The sequence below is a fragment of the Mauremys reevesii genome, linkage group 1, assembly GCF_016161935.1.
Source record: "Mauremys reevesii isolate NIE-2019 linkage group 1, ASM1616193v1, whole genome shotgun sequence".
In the NCBI taxonomy this organism is placed as follows: domain Eukaryota; kingdom Metazoa; phylum Chordata; order Testudines; family Geoemydidae; genus Mauremys; species Mauremys reevesii.
In genome coordinates, this window is record NC_052623.1 from 55037708 (window position 1) to 55058770 (window position 21063).

Genomic DNA, 21063 nt, shown 5'->3' on the forward strand with positions numbered 1-21063 from the left:
GGTTCCTCAGTCTAACCAGCATCATCCAGAATCCAAACAGGCCAGCGGACCGATCCAGTCAACCCGCCCTTTGAAGGGCGCTGCGGCCCAGTTCAGGATCCTTCAGGATCCTTCTTTCTCCCTCTCATCCTTTCCTCTAATTCTTTTTTCCCTCCTTGGTCCCATCTGACCTGGGGTGCCTGGACGCCGGCTCGGACGCAAGGATACCACCTTGCTTCCAACCCCGCCCAGTACCGCTCCTCCCCTCCTCCTCCCTCCCCCTCTCCTCCCAGCAATTCCTCTTACAACAGGTCCAGACGCTTGCAGACAGGAGAGCAATAGAGGAGGGAGCAATAGAGGAGGGAGCAAGGGTTTTTAATGGAGCAGGGGTTTACTTCCAAAGGGGGTCTCAGGCCGATAGGCCGATCCTAGACCCTCGCGGCTCCTCTAACAAAATCCTAATCCTCAGTTCTAAAGTTAAAGTTCATTATCATTATCCTATCCTTAGATCCAGGAGTATGATCCCGGAGATGAAAGACTCTTACTCATGAAAGAATTTCATTTCAGACTCATTTCCAGACAATCTTCTCAATACTCGCATGGCCATCGGCATTTCCAGTTTTCCTTCCTTCCTCGAGTGTCTCCCTAGTCCACAGTGGGCAAACGGCAGTAGCAGTGGCCAGCCGCCAAGGGCTCCATGTGTCCATGTGTTCCCTACCTGACTCCCTGGGGGGCTCAAGGGGGAACAAAGGCAGGGAGCAAGGAAGTGGTGCGAGTGGCAAAGACGAGCTTTGACGAGCTTTGCCCACTGCTCACAATCCAATCCACCTCCACCGCGAGGCTACGCAGAGGCTGGACTTTCTAGACCTGGCCTCTCTCCCTTCCTCAGCCAAGGTTCCCTCAGCCAAGGTTCTTACAGCCATCCAAGCCTTCCCATGAGCCATGTCCTGCTGAGCTCTGCCTTACTGGGCACATGGCATGCATGGGGCACCACCATGTTTGCCAGGCCTTTTTTGCTTGCCTTTGACAGGCTGCCCTCTTCGTTCGTGTACCATCCAGCCAGCCAGGGAGCCAGTGGACACATTAGTCACCCGCCGCCCGCACCGCACTCCTGGCTCGACTGTGGCTGAATGGTGTGTGTGCAGTGCTGCATCCACATCCACCCCGCAGCCACTCTCTCTGACGACAGGCACGACGGGGCTGGGAGCCCAGAGCTGCACCTAGGCCTTCTGCGTACCCAAAGCCTCAGGGCAGAGGGAGGAGCTCTCACATAAATGTCCGAGCAGAGCAGTTCAGCTGCCGGGCCTGGCAAGCTGCCCTCAGCTCTTCTGTCTGTCTTGTGTGTCCTTTTACGGACACACAATGGTGCCATGTTACATAAAACAGCAGGGCGGGGCTCGCGCTCCTCTTTGCCGAGAAGCCATCGAGTTATGGGAATTCTGCATAGCACATACAATCAACCTAGTAGCCTCCTTTCTCCTGGGAGTTCGGAACACTCTCGCGGATCGGCTGAGCAGATCCTTCCTGTGCCACGAGTGGTCCATAAGACCGGACATTATCCACGCGATTTTCCGCAAGTGGGGCTTTCCCCGGGTGGACCTGTTCGCGACGTGCACGAACAGGAAATGCCAAGCGTTCTGCTCGTTCCAGGGCCACTCACCAGGCTCAATCTCGGATGCGTTTCTTATTCAGTGGACGCACCAACTGCTCTATGCGTTTCCCCCGTTCCCTCTTGTTCACAGGGTTCTGTTGAAGCTACGTCAGGACAGGGCTCATCTGATCCTGATTGCTCCAGCGTGGCCCAGGCAGCCCTGGTACACCACGCTGCTCAACCTCTCTGTGTCCCCGCCGATCACCCCCCCCTCTCTGCCCGGACCTTATAACCCAGGAGCACGGCAGTCTCCACCATCCGGACCTCCCAGCTCTCCACCTCACAGCATGGCTCCTGCGTGGCTAGACACCTCCGAGCTGCGCTGCTCCGCCCCTGTGCAGCACGTCCTGCTCAGTAGCAGAAAACCTTCCACTCGATCCACTTGGCCAAGTGGAAGCGTTTCTCGGTCTGGTGTGTGTCACGGACTCTTGCGCCCACAGAGGTCCCCATTCCAGTTATTCTGGACTACCTCTGGCACCTTAAACAGCAGGGCCTGGCCATATCTTCCCTGAAGGTCCACTTAGCGGCCATTTCCGCTTTCCATCCCGGCGAGGGTGGGTACTCTGTGTTCTCTAACCCGGTGGTCGCTAGGTTCCGCAAAGGGCTGGAACGCCTCTACCCCCAGGTCCGTCGCCCTGCCCCTACCTGGGACCTTAACCTAGTCCTGAACAAGCTCATGGGTCCGCCCTTTGAGCCACTGGCAACCTGCTCTCTCCTATACCTTTCATGGAAGACAGTTTTTCTGGTGGCCATTACTTTGGCTAGGAGGGTCTCCGAGCTCCGGGCCCTCACCATGGACCCCCCCTTACACTGTCTTTCATAAAGACAAAGTACAGTTGCGGCCACATCCCGCTTTTCTCCCTAAGGTGGTTTCGGCCTTTCATACGAACCAGGACATCTTCCTCCCAGTTTTCTTCCCGAAACCTCATTCATCTCCACGGGAGCAGCGGTTGCATTTTATATTGACTGCACAAGGCCCTTCCGTAAGTCCCCCCAGCTTTTCGTGGCAGTTGCGGACCGTATGAAAGGCCTTCCCATCTCCACTCAAAGGATTTCTTCGTGGCTGACAGCATGCATCCGCACGTGCTATGACCTGGCCCATGTCCCAGCGGGCTACCTCACTGCCAATTCTATGAGGGCTCAGGCTTCTTCAGCCTACTAGTCCAGGAGATCTGCCGTGCAGCGACCTGGTCTTTGGTCCATACATTTGCTTCGCACTACGCTCTGGTGCAGCAGTCTAGAGACGATGCGGCCTTCGACTTGGCAGTTTTACATTCCGCCACGTCTCACTCCGACCCCACTGCCTAGGTAAGGCTTGGGAATCACCTACATGGAATGGATATGAGCAATCACTCGAAGAAGAAAAGACGGTTACTCACCGTTGTAACTGTTGTTCTTCATGTGTTGCTCAAATCCATTCCACACCCACCCTCCTTCCCCACTGTCGGAGTAGCCGGCAAGAAGGAACTGAGGAGTGGGTGGGTCGGCTGGGGTATATATCCGGGGCCATGGTGGCGCCACTCCAGGGGGCGCCCAGCCGACCCACTGAGTTGCTAGGGTAAAAGTCTTCCGACGAACGTGCACGCAGCGCGCGCACACCTAACTGGAATGGATATGAGCAACACATCTCGAAGAACAACAGTTACAACGGTGAGTAACCGTCTTTTTTCTGGCTAAGGAGGGGTTGTCTTCCTAACATTTGCATTTCCATGGGAGACAAACACCCTCCCCACCCCCCGGAATGTCTTTGATTAGCTTGTAACATAACTAGCTTTGTAACATAACTAGCTAAACATAATAGGTATTTTTATATTCAAGCATACTGGCTATAACATGCTGGTAACTATGTATTAATATTCATTAAAATTCAAGTTCATCTCTACCTAATAGTAAAAATAACTTGTAATAGTTGATGTCTGTCCACCACAGCAAGAAGTGAAAGAAACAAGAAAAAGCGGGGAAAGAGGATAATATTCCCAAGTTAAGAAAAGTCTCATTTCTGAAGACAGGTCACCTCTTTTATTCTCAGTGTTACTAACTCTCACAAATTTATAAGTAACATGATTTTGGCTCCTGCTTCAAGCCGTTAGATGAAAAGCTCCAGTCTTCACATAAGAACATAAGAGAGGTCGTACCAGGTCAGACCAAAGGTCCATATAGCCCAGTATCTGTCTACCGACAGTGGCCAATGCCAGGTGCCCCTGAGGGAGTGAACCTAACAGGCAATGATCAAGTGATCTCTCTCCTGCCATCCATCTCCATCCTCTGACGAACAGAGGCTAGGGACACCATTCCTTACCCATCCTAGCTAATAGCCATTTATGGACTTAGCCGCCATGAATTTATCCAGTCCCCTTTTAAACATTGTTATAGTCCTAGCCTTCATAACCTCCTCAGGTAAGGAGTTCCACAAGTTGACTGTGCGCTGCGTGAAGAAGAACTTCCATGAGTTAGAGAAGCAAAATCAGAGAAAGACTTTTCCCTACTGGTGCCCTGTAATCTAGGGAAATGTACAAACTTAAAAACCGTGAACTCACATCCACCTCTTTTGCTCTTCAAGGGCCCTTCTCAACCCTTATTCTGAACCCAGAACATCATACTGTTACCTTGGGGAATAAGAGATAGGGGTGGGGGGGGGGAATTACTATCATTCACCCATTTCCCAGATGAGCAACTTGCATAAAATCTGTTCTGGCATTTCTGGTAATAGAACCCATGTCTTTAATCTGACGAACCCAGGTCTGATCCACTTTGTCACATAATTTAATTTTTTTTCTGTAAGATTAGGTGTTTCTGAGACCCGCACTAACCCCCTCTGGTTCTGTCACCTCTGGTGGAGAGGCCACATGTTAAGAATTAATGATTCTGCTATTGCTTCGATGCTAAAAAGTCTAAGTTTATTAGCCTGGGGCTCATGCCTTTTAAATCCAGAGGCCCCATGCTCAGTCCCAGCAGAAGACCCAAACAGAGAGGTTGTTATAGTTGGTTATGCTAGCCAATAGATTACATTGTGATCCCAGATCCAGGATTAGAAGCTCAGAATCCTGATGCCGAGCATTCTGCCGTCTCACAAATACTTATATAGTATGCTAACAAAAGTATGTGTTGTATCTCCCTTTACATACTCATCCACACACATGCTGTTCCCCTTACAATCAATTATTCCTATATCGCTGAAGTAGAAGAGGTCTGTGCAGTGGATCTGAAGGCTTTCTCAAACCCTGCCGGTGACCCATGTGGGGATGAAAAAATATACACACACACATGCATAAAAGTTAATGTGAGGAGCCTGAAGTAATTGTTGGAATGATTTCATATTGCAAAAAGTATTTAGAAGTGAATTTGGGTGTTGTGCTAATATTTTTCTTGTTGTGTTTTTAGTGTTTATATTTTGGGTAATGGGAGCTGTCTCTTTAAGAGCAGGAGGTGGCAACTTATTATAGAGTGTGTTTGAGACTGAGTGCAATGTAAGGGAGAGATTTTGCCTATCTCCAGAGAATGGAAGAACCTGCCTGTGTAAGCTCCAAAACGGTCAGCATGTGATTTAATAAGCTTATCTTACCAGAAAGTAAGCCTCATTCTCTAAGGTGTTATGTTAGCATTTACTGGGCACTTTCTGGCCTCAGGACATTGCTAATGAGATATAAAGCTTTTCACCTGTAGATCACTAGTTTGAATCAGGTTCAGCTCAGCAGAGATTAACAGTTACTCCCATCTAATGGAAGTTTCATAGCCACTAAACGATTTGAGTTGCCTGGTCCTAGTGCCAGCTCCCACGTGACAAATTCATCACCATGCTTTGCACTAGAATGTATGTTCTTTCAGGCAGGGACTGCCTCTTGCTATGTGTTCTACAGGCTGTAGCACAATAGGACCTGGTTTTGTTTGGGTCTTCTAATCAGAGGTCCCACAGCAGGGGCCAGAATTGGATTACTCTTGATAAATTTGTGAAAGACGCAACACTGTAATTGTGTCTCTCACGTTGGAGACAGAGAGGATGATTTAAAAAAAAATCAGAAAATAAACCAGAAAACTATGCTTTAACCTTTGGCTCAAAAATTGAGATGATGGTGGTAGTTTGTTTTTGTTACCGCATAGTCTTTGAGGTCTGATTTATTATTTTTGAACTCTGGGGATGGCAGTACTACAGTCCAGAAAATAAGGCTGTGTCTGCATTAGTCGCTCTACTAGCATCAAAGCCAAATGAGACTCATAAAAGTGGCAAATTTACAGCAGCAGAATCCAATTTACTTAGCGTCCGTACTTTCCAGTATTGTTGTACCCAGTCTAGTATTAGGCAGCTGGTGTGCTGTAACTGCTGTGATCATTGCTTATTCTGCTGTTCATAACTATCTTCTGTTCCCTTGTGTGCCTCCCATCTGTTTGTTTTATCCACCTGTTGAGTCGTCTTGTTTTAAATTTAGATTGTGATCATCTTGTGGCAAGACACCTCCTACCATTTCCCCCTCTGGCAGTGCTGGGGGCTGTTGTAAATCAGCCCCACTCTGTACAGTGGGTGTCTTCCTCCTCTGTTGTTCTCTTGTCAGTATTTTCAAGGTAGGCCTCAGGGCAGGCACAAGGAGTGCTCCTCCAGCAAACAAAAATAAACCAATTTTCAAACACAAAACAAAGGGGACACTTTCCCTGCCCCCTCGCTGGGCATGGGGGTATGGTGTTGTCGACCTGTTGTTAGCTGAGGTGTCAGTCATTCCCCTAAACAGGGCACTCAGTTTTGGTTGTTTCCTTTCTAGGGAGGAGAACTGCCTCTCACCCCAGAGAAGCCTATACCCCTGCTGCCACTAGCCCTGCAGCAGCTTGTCTCTCCTCCCCTTCTCTGGCCAGAGGAAGGGTTTTTAAAGGTCTCAGGCAGCCCTTTATTGGGTTCAGATGTCTCTATTTGACCTGAGGTGTAACCTCTTCCCAGCTTATAGGAAAAAGGGCCTTTATCATTTTAAGGCTAACATATCTGCCTTCCACTACTCTCTTGCATCCCTATCCATGAGCCCTTCCACCCAGCCATCATCCCCCTGTATACCTGGAGCCGGCTGTGTGAGCTGCAGTCAGTTCACTTTCAAACCATGCCAAGGGCACATATGTACACATTCATGCTCCATACTCTCCATTTCCTCACCCTCATGCCTTGCCCCAATACTAAGTGGCAGGACCTATTGCTATTTGTTAAGGGTAAGGAACCCCGGTGGGCCAGTCTGTATTCCAGCCTGGTCCCATGGCCTGCCGAGGATATCAGTTGGTGCCTCCCTCGTGGAGCTGTGAGCACAGGTGTATACCTGGTGCAGTTCACCTCTATTTCCGATGCCTGTTCCTTTTGCTGTGTGAGGGAGACCCCGGCACACACCTACCCTGAGTGCGCCTGGTTGCTGCCCCTTTTCCGGCTCCTCTGGACCTGCTTTTGTGGTTCTGGCAGCACTTCTCCCCCAACCTTCTAATTTATGCACCCCATCCGTGACCCCATGCAATTGTAAGACCACCTCGTCAATCTCCTCCTAACGATGGCCAGAGTGGTAATCCATAACACTTGGAAGAGCATGTTGGCCAAGGGCGTGCTCTGCAACTGTGGGGTCTATTTCCATTCCTCTCTCCATTCACATATCCGGGCAGAGTTCCTCTGGGCTGCGTCTGCTGGCTTCCTTGAAACCTTTGAGGAGCAGTGGGTGCAGTCCGGGGTTCTCCGCTCGGTGTCCCATTCAGGTTCCGTACTTTTGACCCTTTGACCTTCACACCTGTCCTTGTTTTCTGTTTTGTTGTCCCCCGTATTTATTTGAGTCCCAAGGTCAGGAGCTACCCTCCCTTAGGCTGGGGGAGGAGCCGTTAGCTGCGGGCAGGCTTGCACCCGTCCAGTTTCTGGAACCAAACAGGACCACTCTCTTGCAGTTGCCTAGCCTGACTTTGTCCTGATCTGTTTTGGACAGGAACTATTTCTGTTCTGCTTGTATGGTGCCTACTACAGAGCCTTAGCCTCTAGGCAGCCAGAATACCAATAATAAGCAGTAGTAAACTGAAGAAGGCGGGAATATGTTTTTTCAGTGTTTGGACTATAACCTGACATCAAACAGAGTTTTGATCATCATCTGCTAAAACATTGAATGACTCACTCACATCTCTAGATATGTTAACAGGTATTGGAACATCGATATGAAGCTAACCTTTCTATGATTAGATTCCTAGTACCGGTTAGTTTGGAACACCTTCCTACAAATCACTCCTTGAAACTTTTCTCCTAGAAATCCTTCCTGTCTTTTTCTTCTCATCAGTATCACACCCTTGGCTATCTCCCATGATTAAGTTTTGTTTTGAGGTTCTTTCATTATAATCTCTCAGGAGGAGGTTCAGAGCCTTAGTCTAGACTTTGGAGAGAATACTGCTTCCACAGTATGGAGAAGTAGACTAACACTACTCCACCAGTGGAACTCATGTGGGTTGACATAGAGAGGCATCAGGAGATGCATATATCTGAAGTAATTAGGGGTGTGCTTTCTGACCACAATGATGCAACCACATAGAATATAGTGTGGTGTAGGACCTTTTGGCTGGGAGCACAGTATCACTGTAAAACAAACAGGAGTACTTGTGGCACCTTAAAGACTAACAAATTTATTTTAGCATGAGCTTTCGCGAGCTGCAGCTCACTTCTTCGGATGCATAGAATGGAACACACAGACAGGGGATATTTATACATACAGAGAACATGAAAAGGTGGAAGTATGCATACCAACAGGCAGAGTCTAATCAATTGAGATGAGCTATCCTTAGCAGGAGGAAAAAAACTTTTTGAAGTGATAATTAAGATGGCCCATAGAAGGTGTGAGGAGAACTTAACATAGGGAAATAGATTCAATTGGTGTAATGACCCAACCATTCCCAGTCTTTGTTTAGGCCACAGTTAATAGTATCTAGTTTGCATATTAATTCAAGTTCCGCAGTTTCTCTTTGGAGTCTGTTTTTGAAGTTTTTTTGTTGCAAAATTGCCACCTTCAAGTCTGTCACTGAGTGGTTAGAGAGGTTGAAGTGTTCTCCCACTGGTTTTTGAATGTTATGATTCCTGATGTCAGATTTGTGTCCATTTATTCTTTTGCGTAGAGACTGTCCGGTTTGGCCAATGTACATGGCAGAGGGGCATTGCTGGCACATGATGGCATATATCACGTTGGTAGATGTGCAGGTAGATGTGCAGGTGTAGTAACAAATGCCAGCTCTGTCCACATATCCATTCAAGTGACAACATCATAGGACCTAATCACATCAGACACGCCATCAGGGGCTCGTACACCTTCTATGGGCCATCTTAATTATCACTTCAAAAAGTTTTTTTTCCTCCTGCTAAGGATAGCTCATCTCAATTGATTAGACTCTGCCTGTTGGTATGCATACTTCCACCTTTTCATGTTCTCTGTATGTATAAATATCCCCTGTCTGTGTGTTCCATTCTATGCATCCGAAGAAGTGAGCTGCAGCTCACGAAAGCTCATGCTAAAATAAATTTGTTAGTCTTTAAGGTGCCACAAGTACTCCTGTTTGTTTTGCGGATACAGACTAACACGGCTGCTACTCTGAAAAGTATCACTGTAATAATTCATGCATCTGTTGATGTAGTTGCAGGCTACTACCTTAAATCCAAATTCATCTCTGCATTTTATGTGGGAAGAGGTCAGTTGCATGATGGCATAAAAAATTCATGTGCATAAAAATATTTTTTCTATTTAAAAGACTGCTTCTTTTCTGTTGGATCTAATAACAATGTCCGTATTTTCAAATACCCCGTGTAAGGCAGAGACTATATTTCAGACAAAGACCTCAGAGACTAGAAAATGTGCCTCACGGTGGTTCTTAATAATGTTTCATCCATGAAATGGGACAGAAATATAGCCACTGAAATAAAGAATGTTATTTTGTGCAAGTTAAATTGCTCCTGAAAAAGTAACCTAGGCTATTTTATTTATACCACACAAATTGTGTGCTAGGCATCACCGGAAAGATGCAAGGGAGTTTTCCAATTTAACATACAATATACTAGCAAAGGAGACGGATGGGGAATCAAAAAGAAGAACGGGTGAATGAATAGAAAGTGATGTTTATTGCATCTTATTGTTAACTTCCATTGAGTTTTTTAGATTTTTTTTTATAGTCTGTTTTATTAAGAACTCTTGAATGGAGAAATACTGGTTATAAACTATTGTAGACAATGTATTTTTAGCTGGCATGGATCTATTATTTTATTGAACTGGCAATTTCTCTTTGATTATATAGGATTAGTCTTTCATGCAAGTAATGCCATAATCAGGTTAGAATTAAAAAAACAAAACAAAACAAAAAAAACCCCTTCTGTATAGTGTTCCATCCAACTGGTATAACTTTGATGGTTTAGTTATTGTTAGCCCATATTAGATTTCCATTGCCTAACATTTGATGTTTCTGTGTCTCTGTAAAAAACTGTGATTAGTTTTTCATTGAAAAGGAAACATCACATAAGGAATTTTGGTTATACATAATAGAATTCTGAAAAGTTTGTGTCATCATTTGCAGATGCTAACTTTCGTGTAGTTAGCACAGTACCCAATCTACTGCAGGAAATGCAATCCCTTGAAAATGCTGCTGTCACTAAGAGCAGGTACATATAGTACATTTAAAAGGTGGTGTTTTTTTCTTCTTCCAGAAGGTCCTCGGCCATCACAGAAAGAAATCATATCACTACGAGCATTTATGCTTCTGTTTTTGAAACAGCTTATATTGAAGGTAAAATAATCTTATTTGAGAATGTTAGCAATTTGATAAATGTAACAAACTTGAAGGCCCAAGGTAGATATTGAGTAGTTTCTAATGAAGCACTAGATACATAATTCCTGGCAATTATTTTGTCTAAACCTGATTAATATTATTATTAATTGGTTTGTGCAGTAATACTTCTTAACCCTCCCCCCCCACACAAAAAAAAACCCCACACCTACCCTGAATGCAATGAACTTTTAGGATATTTCATATCAGTCATACTACACTGCTTTTATATCTGTTTCAACATATTTATAGACCAAAAAAGTACAGACTCCTAACCTGCTGCTATAGAGTCCTTTAAAGCTTTTGGGACAGATTCTCTACTCTACGGCACTGTGGTAGAGATTTAATTGGTACGAGAAGGGGAGAGGTCGGTCAGGAAGTTAGTTACAGCTTCTTGATTCTGTCTGGCCCTGGTGCAGTTTTGAGTAGTCTTTGAGCTGCTCTTATGTGTCCCAAATGACACATTGTAAGCAGTGGATCATCTGTCATTTGAGAATAACCAGGGTGCAGGGTTCAGTGTGTTCTGCCCACACTTCTTCTCTCATTCTTTCTTTCTCAAGATATGCCCCTTTATTTGGGAACTATGGGAATGGGCTGTAGTTGGCAATGCTAGCTTTGGCTGCTGCAGACTCCCCCGACACTATAAATCCTGTGCACTGGGGACAGGGACAGGTCTGTCTCTTTTGCACTGTCCAAGTGGTAGATGGGTAGAGTGGAGGAGAGAATCTAGCCCTTTGACTTTAGCTGGTACTTCATTCATAAGATAATTCTAGACATTGTTAGTTTTTAATGGTATTCTATTTTAGAGAGACTGTATAGTCAATAATTTTCTTAGGCAGAGTGTGAAGAATTTAAGCTCTCTATGAAGAAATATCCATTCTTTTTTAGGATAGAGGAGTCAAGGAAGATGAGCTGCAGAGTATATTAAATTACTTATTAACAATGCATGAGGTAGGTTTCTATAATTACTTATCTTTGACTGTAATCAATTGTACCAGCTTTATGGAAAGCATTCAATTAAGAATATTTTCTAAAAGATTTTGATGCTTGTCACATAGGATGAAAATATTCATGATGTGCTGCAGTTGCTAGTGGCTCTAATGTCAGAACATCCAGCATCTATGATACCTGCATTTGATCAAAGAAACGGGATACGGTAAGATGGAGAAATGACAATATATTTTCGAAACTAATCTCCCTCCAACCTGCTTCCTTTCCCACAAACATAAAAAGTGCAATTGCTTGCTTTTGGAGTACAAATACATGTATGGACTATACTAAATCTAGAATTTTATTCTTTCACAACATGAAAGCTTTTATAACATCAGTCGCATAGAAGAGAAGAAAAAGATAGGAATGACCTTTCAGGTCATCCAGCTGGTCATCCTGGCAAATTGCAGGGTTGTTCCCCAACAGTTCAGATGAAAATGAGTAAAGTTATGTCTAAAGTTGACTTTCTAGTAAAGCCAACATACTTTCACTGTTTAATTCTTCTTTGCTTTATCCTTATACATAGAATATGTTTTTAAACAATAGTGGCTCAAACAAATACTGATTTATCATCTTGTGACCTAATCTCTCTAGAGTGTAAATGAGAATATAGGGAGGATGTTAAATAGCATCTACTAGAAATAAATATTTTTAAATCAGACTGAATAACTTGCACCCAAGAGTTCTAAAAGAGTTGGCTGAAGGTATCTTTGTCCCACTGGTGTTAATTTTTAATCTTGGAATTCTGGTGAAATTCTGGAAGAGTGGTGATACTGTGGCAATATAAAAAAGGGCAAGCAGGATGACCCGGCTAGTCAAGCTAGCCTGACATCAGTCCCAGGCAAAATAATGGAAAACCTAATACATTATTCAGTTAATAAAGTGTTAAAGAATGGATAGTTGATTAATGCCAGTCAACGTGGTTTTATGGAAAATAGGGCGTCAAACCTTATCTCCATTTTTTAATGAGATTACAAGTTTGGTTGATAAAGCTATAGATCAACAGCGCCGGAACCTTGGTAGAAGTGGTGGGGCACGAGGCCTCCTCCTCTTCCCCCAGAGGCCCCACCCCTACCTGAAGCCAGAGCAGGGCAGTGATAAGAGACATCCAGGGAGCCCGGGCCGCTGTGGGGAGACCTGGGCCCTCTCCCTGCCCTGGGTGTAAGGTCGACAATTTTGATTGGAAGTATTCCTGGAGGTTTCATCACATGATCATCTTTAATTAAAGATTAATCTTTAATCCCTGGAGACTCCAAGTTGATCCTGGAGGATGGCAACCCTATCTGGGTGGCGCAGCCTGGGGGGTGGGGACATGAGTTGGAGGTGGCTCTGAGGCACCCCGGTCTCCTGCTCAGGGCAGGTGCGGGGTCCAGGGTTCTCCACAGCGGCCCAGATTCCATGGGAAGCTCTTACCATGGCCCATCTCTGGCATCCAGCCTGGACAGGGGGTGGGACCTCAGGGAGAAGAGAAGGAGCACGGGCAGGGCCGTGGATAGGGGCCAGGCCTCATGGTGAGGGGGAGCTAAGGAGGAGCTAAGGCCCCCCTCACCGGGAAGAGGCTGCCACCACTGTCGGGGGCTAAACTCGCACCTACTTGAGACTTGCAGTTTAGGGGGAAATGCAGCCCCCTGTCCCTCAAACTACGCCCAGGTTTAAAAGGTGGCATGGCCCTCCCACTTTTAAAAATGGGGGGGGGGTTCTAGCACCCCTGGCATAGATTTGAATACATGTAGACTTTCCTAAGACATTTGACTTGGTACTATACAGCATTATGATTTTTTTTTTAAAAATGTAATATTGATTAAGAACAGCTAAATGACAGATTAAAAAAATGTTAATTGGGGAATCATCATTGGTGTTTCTAGGGTGGCTCTGCAGGGATGGGATCTCTACTAGGCCTGACACTATTCAGCATTTTCTTCAATGATATGGAAGTAGATATAAAGTTATTGGTGATGAGATTTCTAGATGACGCAAAGATTGACAGAGTGGTAAATAATAATGAGAGCAATCATACAGAGCAATTGGGATCATTTGGTAACCTGGGCCCCTACAGAAATGTGTGTTTTAATATAGCCAAATGCTAGGTCATATATCTAGGTGGAAAATGCAGACTGTGCCTACAGAATGTATTCTTGAAAGCAGTGACTGAAAAGGATTTAGGGGTCCCAGTGGAAAAGTAATTCACCATGAGCTCCCCAGTGTGATGCTGTGGTGAAAAAGGCTAATGTAATCCTTGGATCAGGGGAGTTAGGAGTAGGGAAGTGACTTTACCTCTGTATGAGACATTAGTAATATCAATTTTAGAATACAGTGTTCCATTCTCATGTCAACATTTTTGAAATATTGGAGAGGGTGCAGTAAAGAGCCACGAAAATTATTTGAGGGCCTGAAAGTGAGAGACTTGCAGCTCAATCTGTATAGTTTCTCTTAGAGGGAATTGTGAAGTAACTTTTTTAGTGTACAAGTATAAAATACCAGCTACTTAAAGATTTTTTTAATCTAGCAGAGAAAGGCATAAGAACCACCAATGGAAGCTGAAGTCAGACAAATTCATATTAGAAATAAGGAACAAATGTTTAAAGTCAGGGTGATTAACTATTGGAACAATCTACAGTCTAAATGGTGGATTCCCCATCTCTTGATATCTTTAAATTCTATAAAATTCAAATTCTACAAACCATTCTACAGATACTTTAGAAGCAAGAGGAAGAGCAAGGATAGGGTGGGCCTGTTACTCACTGGGGGTGGGAGGAGAAGAATAACAGAAAATATAGAAATGGCAGAGGTATGCTGGGATGGGGATGGCGGGAAGCGGAAGCAGTAGATATGGTATATCTTGACTTTAGTAAAGCTTTTGATACTATCTCGCATGACCTTCTCATAAACTAACGAGGGAAATGCAACCTAGATGGAGCTACTATAAGGTGGGTGCAAAACTGGTTGGAAAACCATTCACAGATAGTAGTTATCAGTGGTTCACAGTCATGCCGGAAGCATAGCAAGTGGGATCCCACAGGGATCAGTTCTGAGTTCAGTTCTGGTCAATATCTTCATCAGTGATTTAGATAATGGTATTGAGAGTACATTTATAAAGTTTGCAGACGATACCAAGCTGGAAGGGGTTGCAAGTGCTTTGGAGGATAGGATTAAAATTCAAAATGATCTCAACAAACTGGAAAAATGATCTGAAGTAAATAGGATGAAATTCAATAAGGATAAATGCAAATTACTTCATTTAGGAAGGAACAATCAGTTGCGCACATACAAAATGGGAAATGACTGCCTAGGAAGGAGTACTGCAGAAAGGGCTCTGGGTGTCATAGTGGACCACAAGCTAGATATGAGTCCATAGTGTAACACTGTTTCAAAAAAAGTGAACATCATTCTGGGGTGTATTAGCAAGAGTATTATAAGCAAGACATGAGAAGTAATTCTTCTGCTCTACTCCACGCTGATTAGGCCTCAGTTGGAGTATTGTGTCCAGTTCTGGATGCCACATTTCAGGAAACATGTGGACAAATTGAAGAAAGCCCAGAGAAGAGTGACAAAAATGATTAAAAGTCTAGAAAATATGACCTATGAGTGATGATTGAAAAAACTGGGTTTGTATAGTCTGGAGAAGGGAAGACTGAGAGGGAGGAGGCATGATAACAGTTTTCAAGTACATAAGATTGTTACAAGCATAGGCGCTGACTTCCCCTCTTTCCCGTGGGTGCTCGACTCGCACCTCTGCCCCCGGCCCCTCCCCCACTCCACCCCTTCCATGAGGCCCCACCCCTTCCCCACCCCCATTCCAACCCCTTCCCTAAAGTCTCCCCCGCCTCCCTGCCCCTATTGCAACTCCTTCCCCAGATCCCCACCCTGGCCCCGCCGCCTCCCCGAGCATGCCACATTTCCACTCCTTCCCCTCCCTCCCAGAGCATGCTAACGCTGTCAAACAGCTGTTTGGCAGTGGCCAGGTGGGAAATGCTGGGAGGTAGGCGGAGGAGCGGGGACACAGCACGCTTGCGGGGGGGGGGGGGAAGTGGAGGGGTCGAGGGGTGGGGAGGAAATGGTGGGTGGCTTGGGGAAGGGGCGAGGCCTCCTTGGCTCAGGTGTCCAGCAGCAGGTCGGCCGCAGCACCAGGGAAGACTAAGCCTTCCCTGGCCTATTATACCCACCTCCCATGGCAGAAACCATTTTAAAAAAGGGTGGGGGGGCGGTTTCCAGGTTGGGAGAGTGAGTGTGAAGTTTTGCTAGGGAGAGAAGTGCTCTCTGGTTTCCTGCTGTCTTATAAAACTTCTGAACCTGGCCTTGGCTAGCTTAAAGGCCTAATTAACCACTCATCTTGAACACAGCAAAACTGTCCTCCTGCTCAAGGACTGTAGAATGGTTTTTTTGTTGTTGTTTTTTTTTGTTCCAACTGGAACCTTGGCTAAAGGAAGCAGCCCTGTGTCTGTGGAACCTTGGATTAGATTGAAGGTCTTGTTTGTTTTTCTTCATTTGGACCAATAGTCAAAGAAAGAAGCCTTTTGACTGTTTAGTTTAATTTGGTTGAAACTGAAATTATTTCCCCTCCATTTTGGGACCTGTCTTAAAGGGACCATGACCCCAACCCACTAGCATAGCTTGTGATCCCACCATACTTCCTTTCACTTATATGTGTGTGTTCCTTTCTTAGCACTTTTCTTACTATTTTACTGTTTACTTTCACAGTATTATGAATGATTCCATGGAAATGTCTGGTGTTTGGTGGTAAACTGAGCGAATATGCTAACTGATTTTTTTTTTAATTTCATTGTAGAGTCATTTATAAATTACTGGCTTCCAAAAGTGAAAGTATCTGGGTGCAGGCTCTGAAGGTACTGGGATATTTTCTCAAACACCTGGGTCACAAGTAAGTGTACTGTCTGAAGTAGTTGTAGTGTCAGACAATGATTATAATTTGTTTTCTTTTTTGAAGTATTCAGTTTAAAATACAAAACATGACATCTAGAAAGTGCTTAGAATGCATTAACTGCAGTGTCTATGATGAGTAATTTGCAGATTCTGTTATTTTTATAGATATGCAGTGAGGAAAAATATCTAATTTTCAGATTAATTTCTTACAAAATAGTAATTTCAAAAGGTAAAAAACATTGTCTGGTAACTTTTAAATGTTTATGTGAAAATAAGTCTTAAACCAAAATTGCTTTAGAAAACAAAACAAAAAACTCAGTAATGGTGTTTATAAATTAAATGTATTGTTCTCATAAGTGAGAAAGTGCAGTAGATTTGAAGCTCAATGTTTTATGGATCATTAAAGATTGTTGGTCAGTCATTTGCATTTTCAGTTGCATTAGGAATAAACATCTAGGAGGAATTACATAAAGACATTTAAAAAGATAATGGAAATAAATAAAACTGAGGAATAATAAAACATTCTCATAAAAATATTAGCTATCACTGTAGAGTAGCATCAAGGAAAATTTTATGACCCAGCAGAGCCAAACACTTGATCATTTGGAAAGTAAAATCTCTATATACACAAAAGCTTATGCTGAAATAAATCTCTAAGGTGCCACAAGTGCTCCTGTTCTATATACAATAGTTAATTTTTACATAGCTTATTGTACTTCATACATGACTCACAAAATGCTTTAGATTTTGATCTACGTAACATAAAAAAATGTTTTTTAAGATATTCTTTTCTAGGATGATTTGGATTAAGAAGGTCAGTGATTATGACTGTAGACAAGAATATATGTTCTTTTTTCTTGGAGTGAGAATGTTATCTGGCTTCAGTTTTCAGTATTACCTGAAATTTCAGGGTAGCGATTTAGAAAGACTATAATTTTATTAATGTGGGATGCGGTTAAAGGAAGGTTAAGGATTTTAGCTCAACTTGATGATTAATTCTGACACTTTAGATATGGTGATTGGCCTACTTAAACAATTGAGTTATGAGAAGAAAAAATATTTTAAATAAAGAGTGTTTGTAAGATTTCTGCCCCTGGGAAAAGTAAAAGTCTAATTTAAGGAAATCTGCTGTGGAATAAGACACAGAACAGGTAGTATGTTTTACTCAAAAGTTCAGCCTTTCAAAATGTTTGATAGTAGGAAGTTATGATCTGGTGAGGAGTTGACATGAACAAGAAAAGTAGATAGATTGGACCTTGATTTGATGGACATGTAATTTGGAGTAACATCCAAGGCTGAAACTAGCAATATGATATTCCAGAAAGAGAATGTAGATGAACAAGAAAAAATAATGATCAACTCCATGATGGAAGGGGCTTAAGTTCCAGATATAATGCCTTCATCAGAAATGAGGAAGTGGTTAGAAAAGTAGGTATCAATCTAGGACAGGATATTTGTAGACACACTATTTTTTTCTTGAGGGGCTCTAGGATAGAATGATCAATAAAGTACACTCACTTAACTGAGACATGGTTAATTGTAGAAAAGATGCCTACATGGAATTTTTCTCAAGGGATTTATTAAGTCCAAATTGCTGCTGTTAATCATATTTTGTATTTCTAATTTGCATTGCACCTGAGGATCTCAAAGGGTTTTATAAATATTACTGGCTAAAACCTCAAAAGAGTTGTGTTAGACAGGAGTTCTTTCCAATTTAAAAATGGGTAAAAAGGCCTGAAGCAGTTGTGATTTGTCCAATAACCATGTTGTGACCAGTCTAGTGAATTGACTACAAAATTGTCTTTCTGCCAATAAATCAATGGCAAGCTCTGTTGCTTCCCAGGAACACTATAGGAAATGAAGGGTGGGATTTTCAAAAGTGCTTAAAGGGGTTCTCCCACTGAAAATTTGGGTTGTCTGAACCCCTGAAGCTCTTCGGAGAATCCAGCCAATTATGGCTGCATCAGTAGGGACTCCATAGTTAAATACAATCAGCGCATCATTAGAGAAGAAATAAAATCCCTTCTGTTTTGCACTTTAGTTACTGAATTTGCTTTCCAAATGTGATGTGATAGCTCTTCATAAAGGAATTTTCTGTAATTTTTTTGGCGAATCTTTACAGCTGAAATATTTTAAAATGCTCCCATTTTGAAATTTGTCCTGTTCACATCACATTTTGGGAGTTTGAATAGCTAAAAACTCACAATCCTCATAAACGCCAAATCTCAGACATGCATACCTGTGCATGTCTATCTGATATTTTTTTCTGATATCTTGGACTTGGACCACTTCTGAAGTTTTAAAACTAAACAGTTATTCCTGGTAAAGAATAATTGTGAGTAGTACAATGATTAGCCAGAAGAACTGCTGGGTTCTGTCAGCCATGTCATTTTTTCTGACACTGCAAGCTTGATTCATCAGCCACAATCTGCATGTACCCCTAGTGAGCGAGGGAGGGAGGGAAGCTGGGCAGGGAAGAGATGGGACTTGAGGGGAGATGATAATTTGTGAAAGAGTTTGGAGAAATGGGATTTATTAGGGATTTGTGAGACCCAGGGGCAAAGACGCTTGTGTGCAATGTGAAGCCTGAGCTAGAGAGAATTATGGCTTTGCTGAGGCCTAGGGTGGAGGGGAGCCAGTCCAGCCTCCTGGCCATCAAGGTAGTAGTGCCATGGGGAGATCTTGATTCCTCAGTGCAGACAAGCTTGACCTTTCCCACACACAACCTTGGTCTCTTCATCCACCAACCAAAAGCCTTTATCCCAACGCCTCCCCGCACTCACAACCTCATGTTCTGTTTATATGGTGCACTATGAAACAGTACCATGGAGAGGAAAAAGGAGGAGGTGAACAGATCTATGTGGGGGATTTGGATGGGTGAGATTGGGGGGGACAGGGAGGAGCAGGTCTGTGTTATGGGAGCATGGAGATAAAGTGAAATTTGCACTAAGTTGCTGGTAGTAGGAGAAGAGGAAGAGAGGTGGTTTGTCTAAACATGTAGCCTTAACTGTCACCATAAAATACACTTATGTTTATACACACACTGAGTTTAATGCTGTAATTTTTATGCACAGAAATAACTTTAGAATAATCTCTAACATAAATAGCTCATTCTCATACATTTTTCCTAAACAATACAGAAAAAATGACACTATTTGCAGTTCTTCACACACCAATACAAAACCACATATGCAGCTTCACACAATGTAACTTACAAAAGCTGCATTAATATTAATAATTAAAACACCTAAACACAAAACCAGTTAACATTGCTATAGTTCATAGGTGTCCATTGGCTCTTTAGCAGAAGAGTCAAGATAGTTGATGCTGAGAAGGGGAACTAATGGATGAGTGGAGTGTAGATGATATGTCAAGTGACTTAATTGATTCTTTCCTTCTTATTTATGTTTTTTGTTGGTTGGCTATTTTGTCTAACCACCTTAATACAAAGTCAACAAAGTTGTGTGTCCTCTCTCCCCCCAATTGTATTTAGTTGATTTTTGTTTTTGTTTTTATACAGAATGTATGTTAAGAGAGTGTTAACTTTCACATTTAAGCACAAGTCAGGAAATTTCAAAACTAAAGGTGCACACATTGCCATAAATATGTCCCCTTGCATGTGCATACCACAATAGTCTAATTGTATGAAAACATACTATTTCTCAAATACATTGTCTCAAACATGTAAGATGACCACATTTGCAGTTGGGACATTGGATGGGCTGGTACTGAGGTGGTACTGAGAATTTTCTTTCTCAAGTGCACGGCTGGTGAGTCTTGCTCACCTGCTCAGGGTCTAATTTATCCCCATGTTCAGGAAGGAAATCCCCCAAAGTCAGATTGGCAGTGATCTTAGGGGGATGTTCGTCTTCCTCTGCAGGATGGGGCATGAGTCATTTGTGAGGATCCTTTAGGTATATGTTACTACATTAATTCTATGCCACTGCAGAGGCTTCAAGAACTGATGCACCTCAGTCTCTGTGGCACAGCATAATTTAGTCTCTTGTAATACTTCGGTCTAATTTTAGTTGTTGGGCTTGGTTTGTGGATGGTTGGATAGTGTTTAATGGCCTGTGATATAGAGCACTGGTCCCCAAACTGTGGGGTGAGCTCCACTAAGGGGCACAGAGGAACATTCAGGGGGTGTGCGGCAGGAACCGGGCCATCGCCCATGAGGGGCAGGGAGGTATACCCACTTCCAGTCCCACTCCACCCTCAGCCGAGCTCCACCCCCAACCACATTCAGCCCCCAGTCCTGCTCCGTCTCCAGACCAGATCCATCCCCTACCCTACTACACACCCAATCCCACTCTGGCCCATGCCCCAGCTCCACTCTGCCCCCTGCTTTGCCCCCAGACCAGCTCTGCTCTCATTTCCTCTCTGCCCCCAGACCAGTTCCACCCCCAACTCCGCCTTCAGCCCAAGCTCCACTTCTGAGGAAGCCTTGGCTGTGCAGTAATTGAGGTGGGGGGGAGTGAACAGATTCTGTTAACAGTAAAGGAGAGTGCACCACTGATATAGAGGAGATCAGAGCAGATGACCTGGTTGTCCCTTCTGGCCTTAAATTCTGTGGCACAAGTGTGGTAACCTGTAGTGTTTTTCATCCTTACACTAATTTCATAGCCCCAGTGGTCCAGTGTACCTTTAAAATGTACCTTTAAATTAGCTGTTACCACTTAAGAAAGAGATCTTGGAATCATTATGGATAGTTCTCTGAAAACATCCACTCAATGTGCAGCGGCGGTCAAAAAGATGAACAGAATGTTGCCCAT

The 21063-nt window shown here is 43.7% G+C and overlaps 1 protein-coding gene across 7 annotated transcripts in view; it reads left to right on the forward strand.

The window, feature by feature from the left end:
* Positions 1-21063, forward strand: part of NBEA (neurobeachin) — an 831523-nt gene that overhangs the window by 274892 nt on the left and 535568 nt on the right. For all 7 annotated transcript variants that reach the window (XM_039530859.1, XM_039530876.1, XM_039530902.1 and 4 more), the window contains exons 14-17: positions 10302-10381; positions 11309-11371; positions 11479-11576; positions 16197-16289. In XM_039530859.1, coding sequence (XP_039386793.1) covers positions 10302-10381; positions 11309-11371; positions 11479-11576; positions 16197-16289 — 334 coding nt within the window. The remainder of the gene's footprint in view (positions 1-10301; positions 10382-11308; positions 11372-11478; positions 11577-16196; positions 16290-21063) is intronic.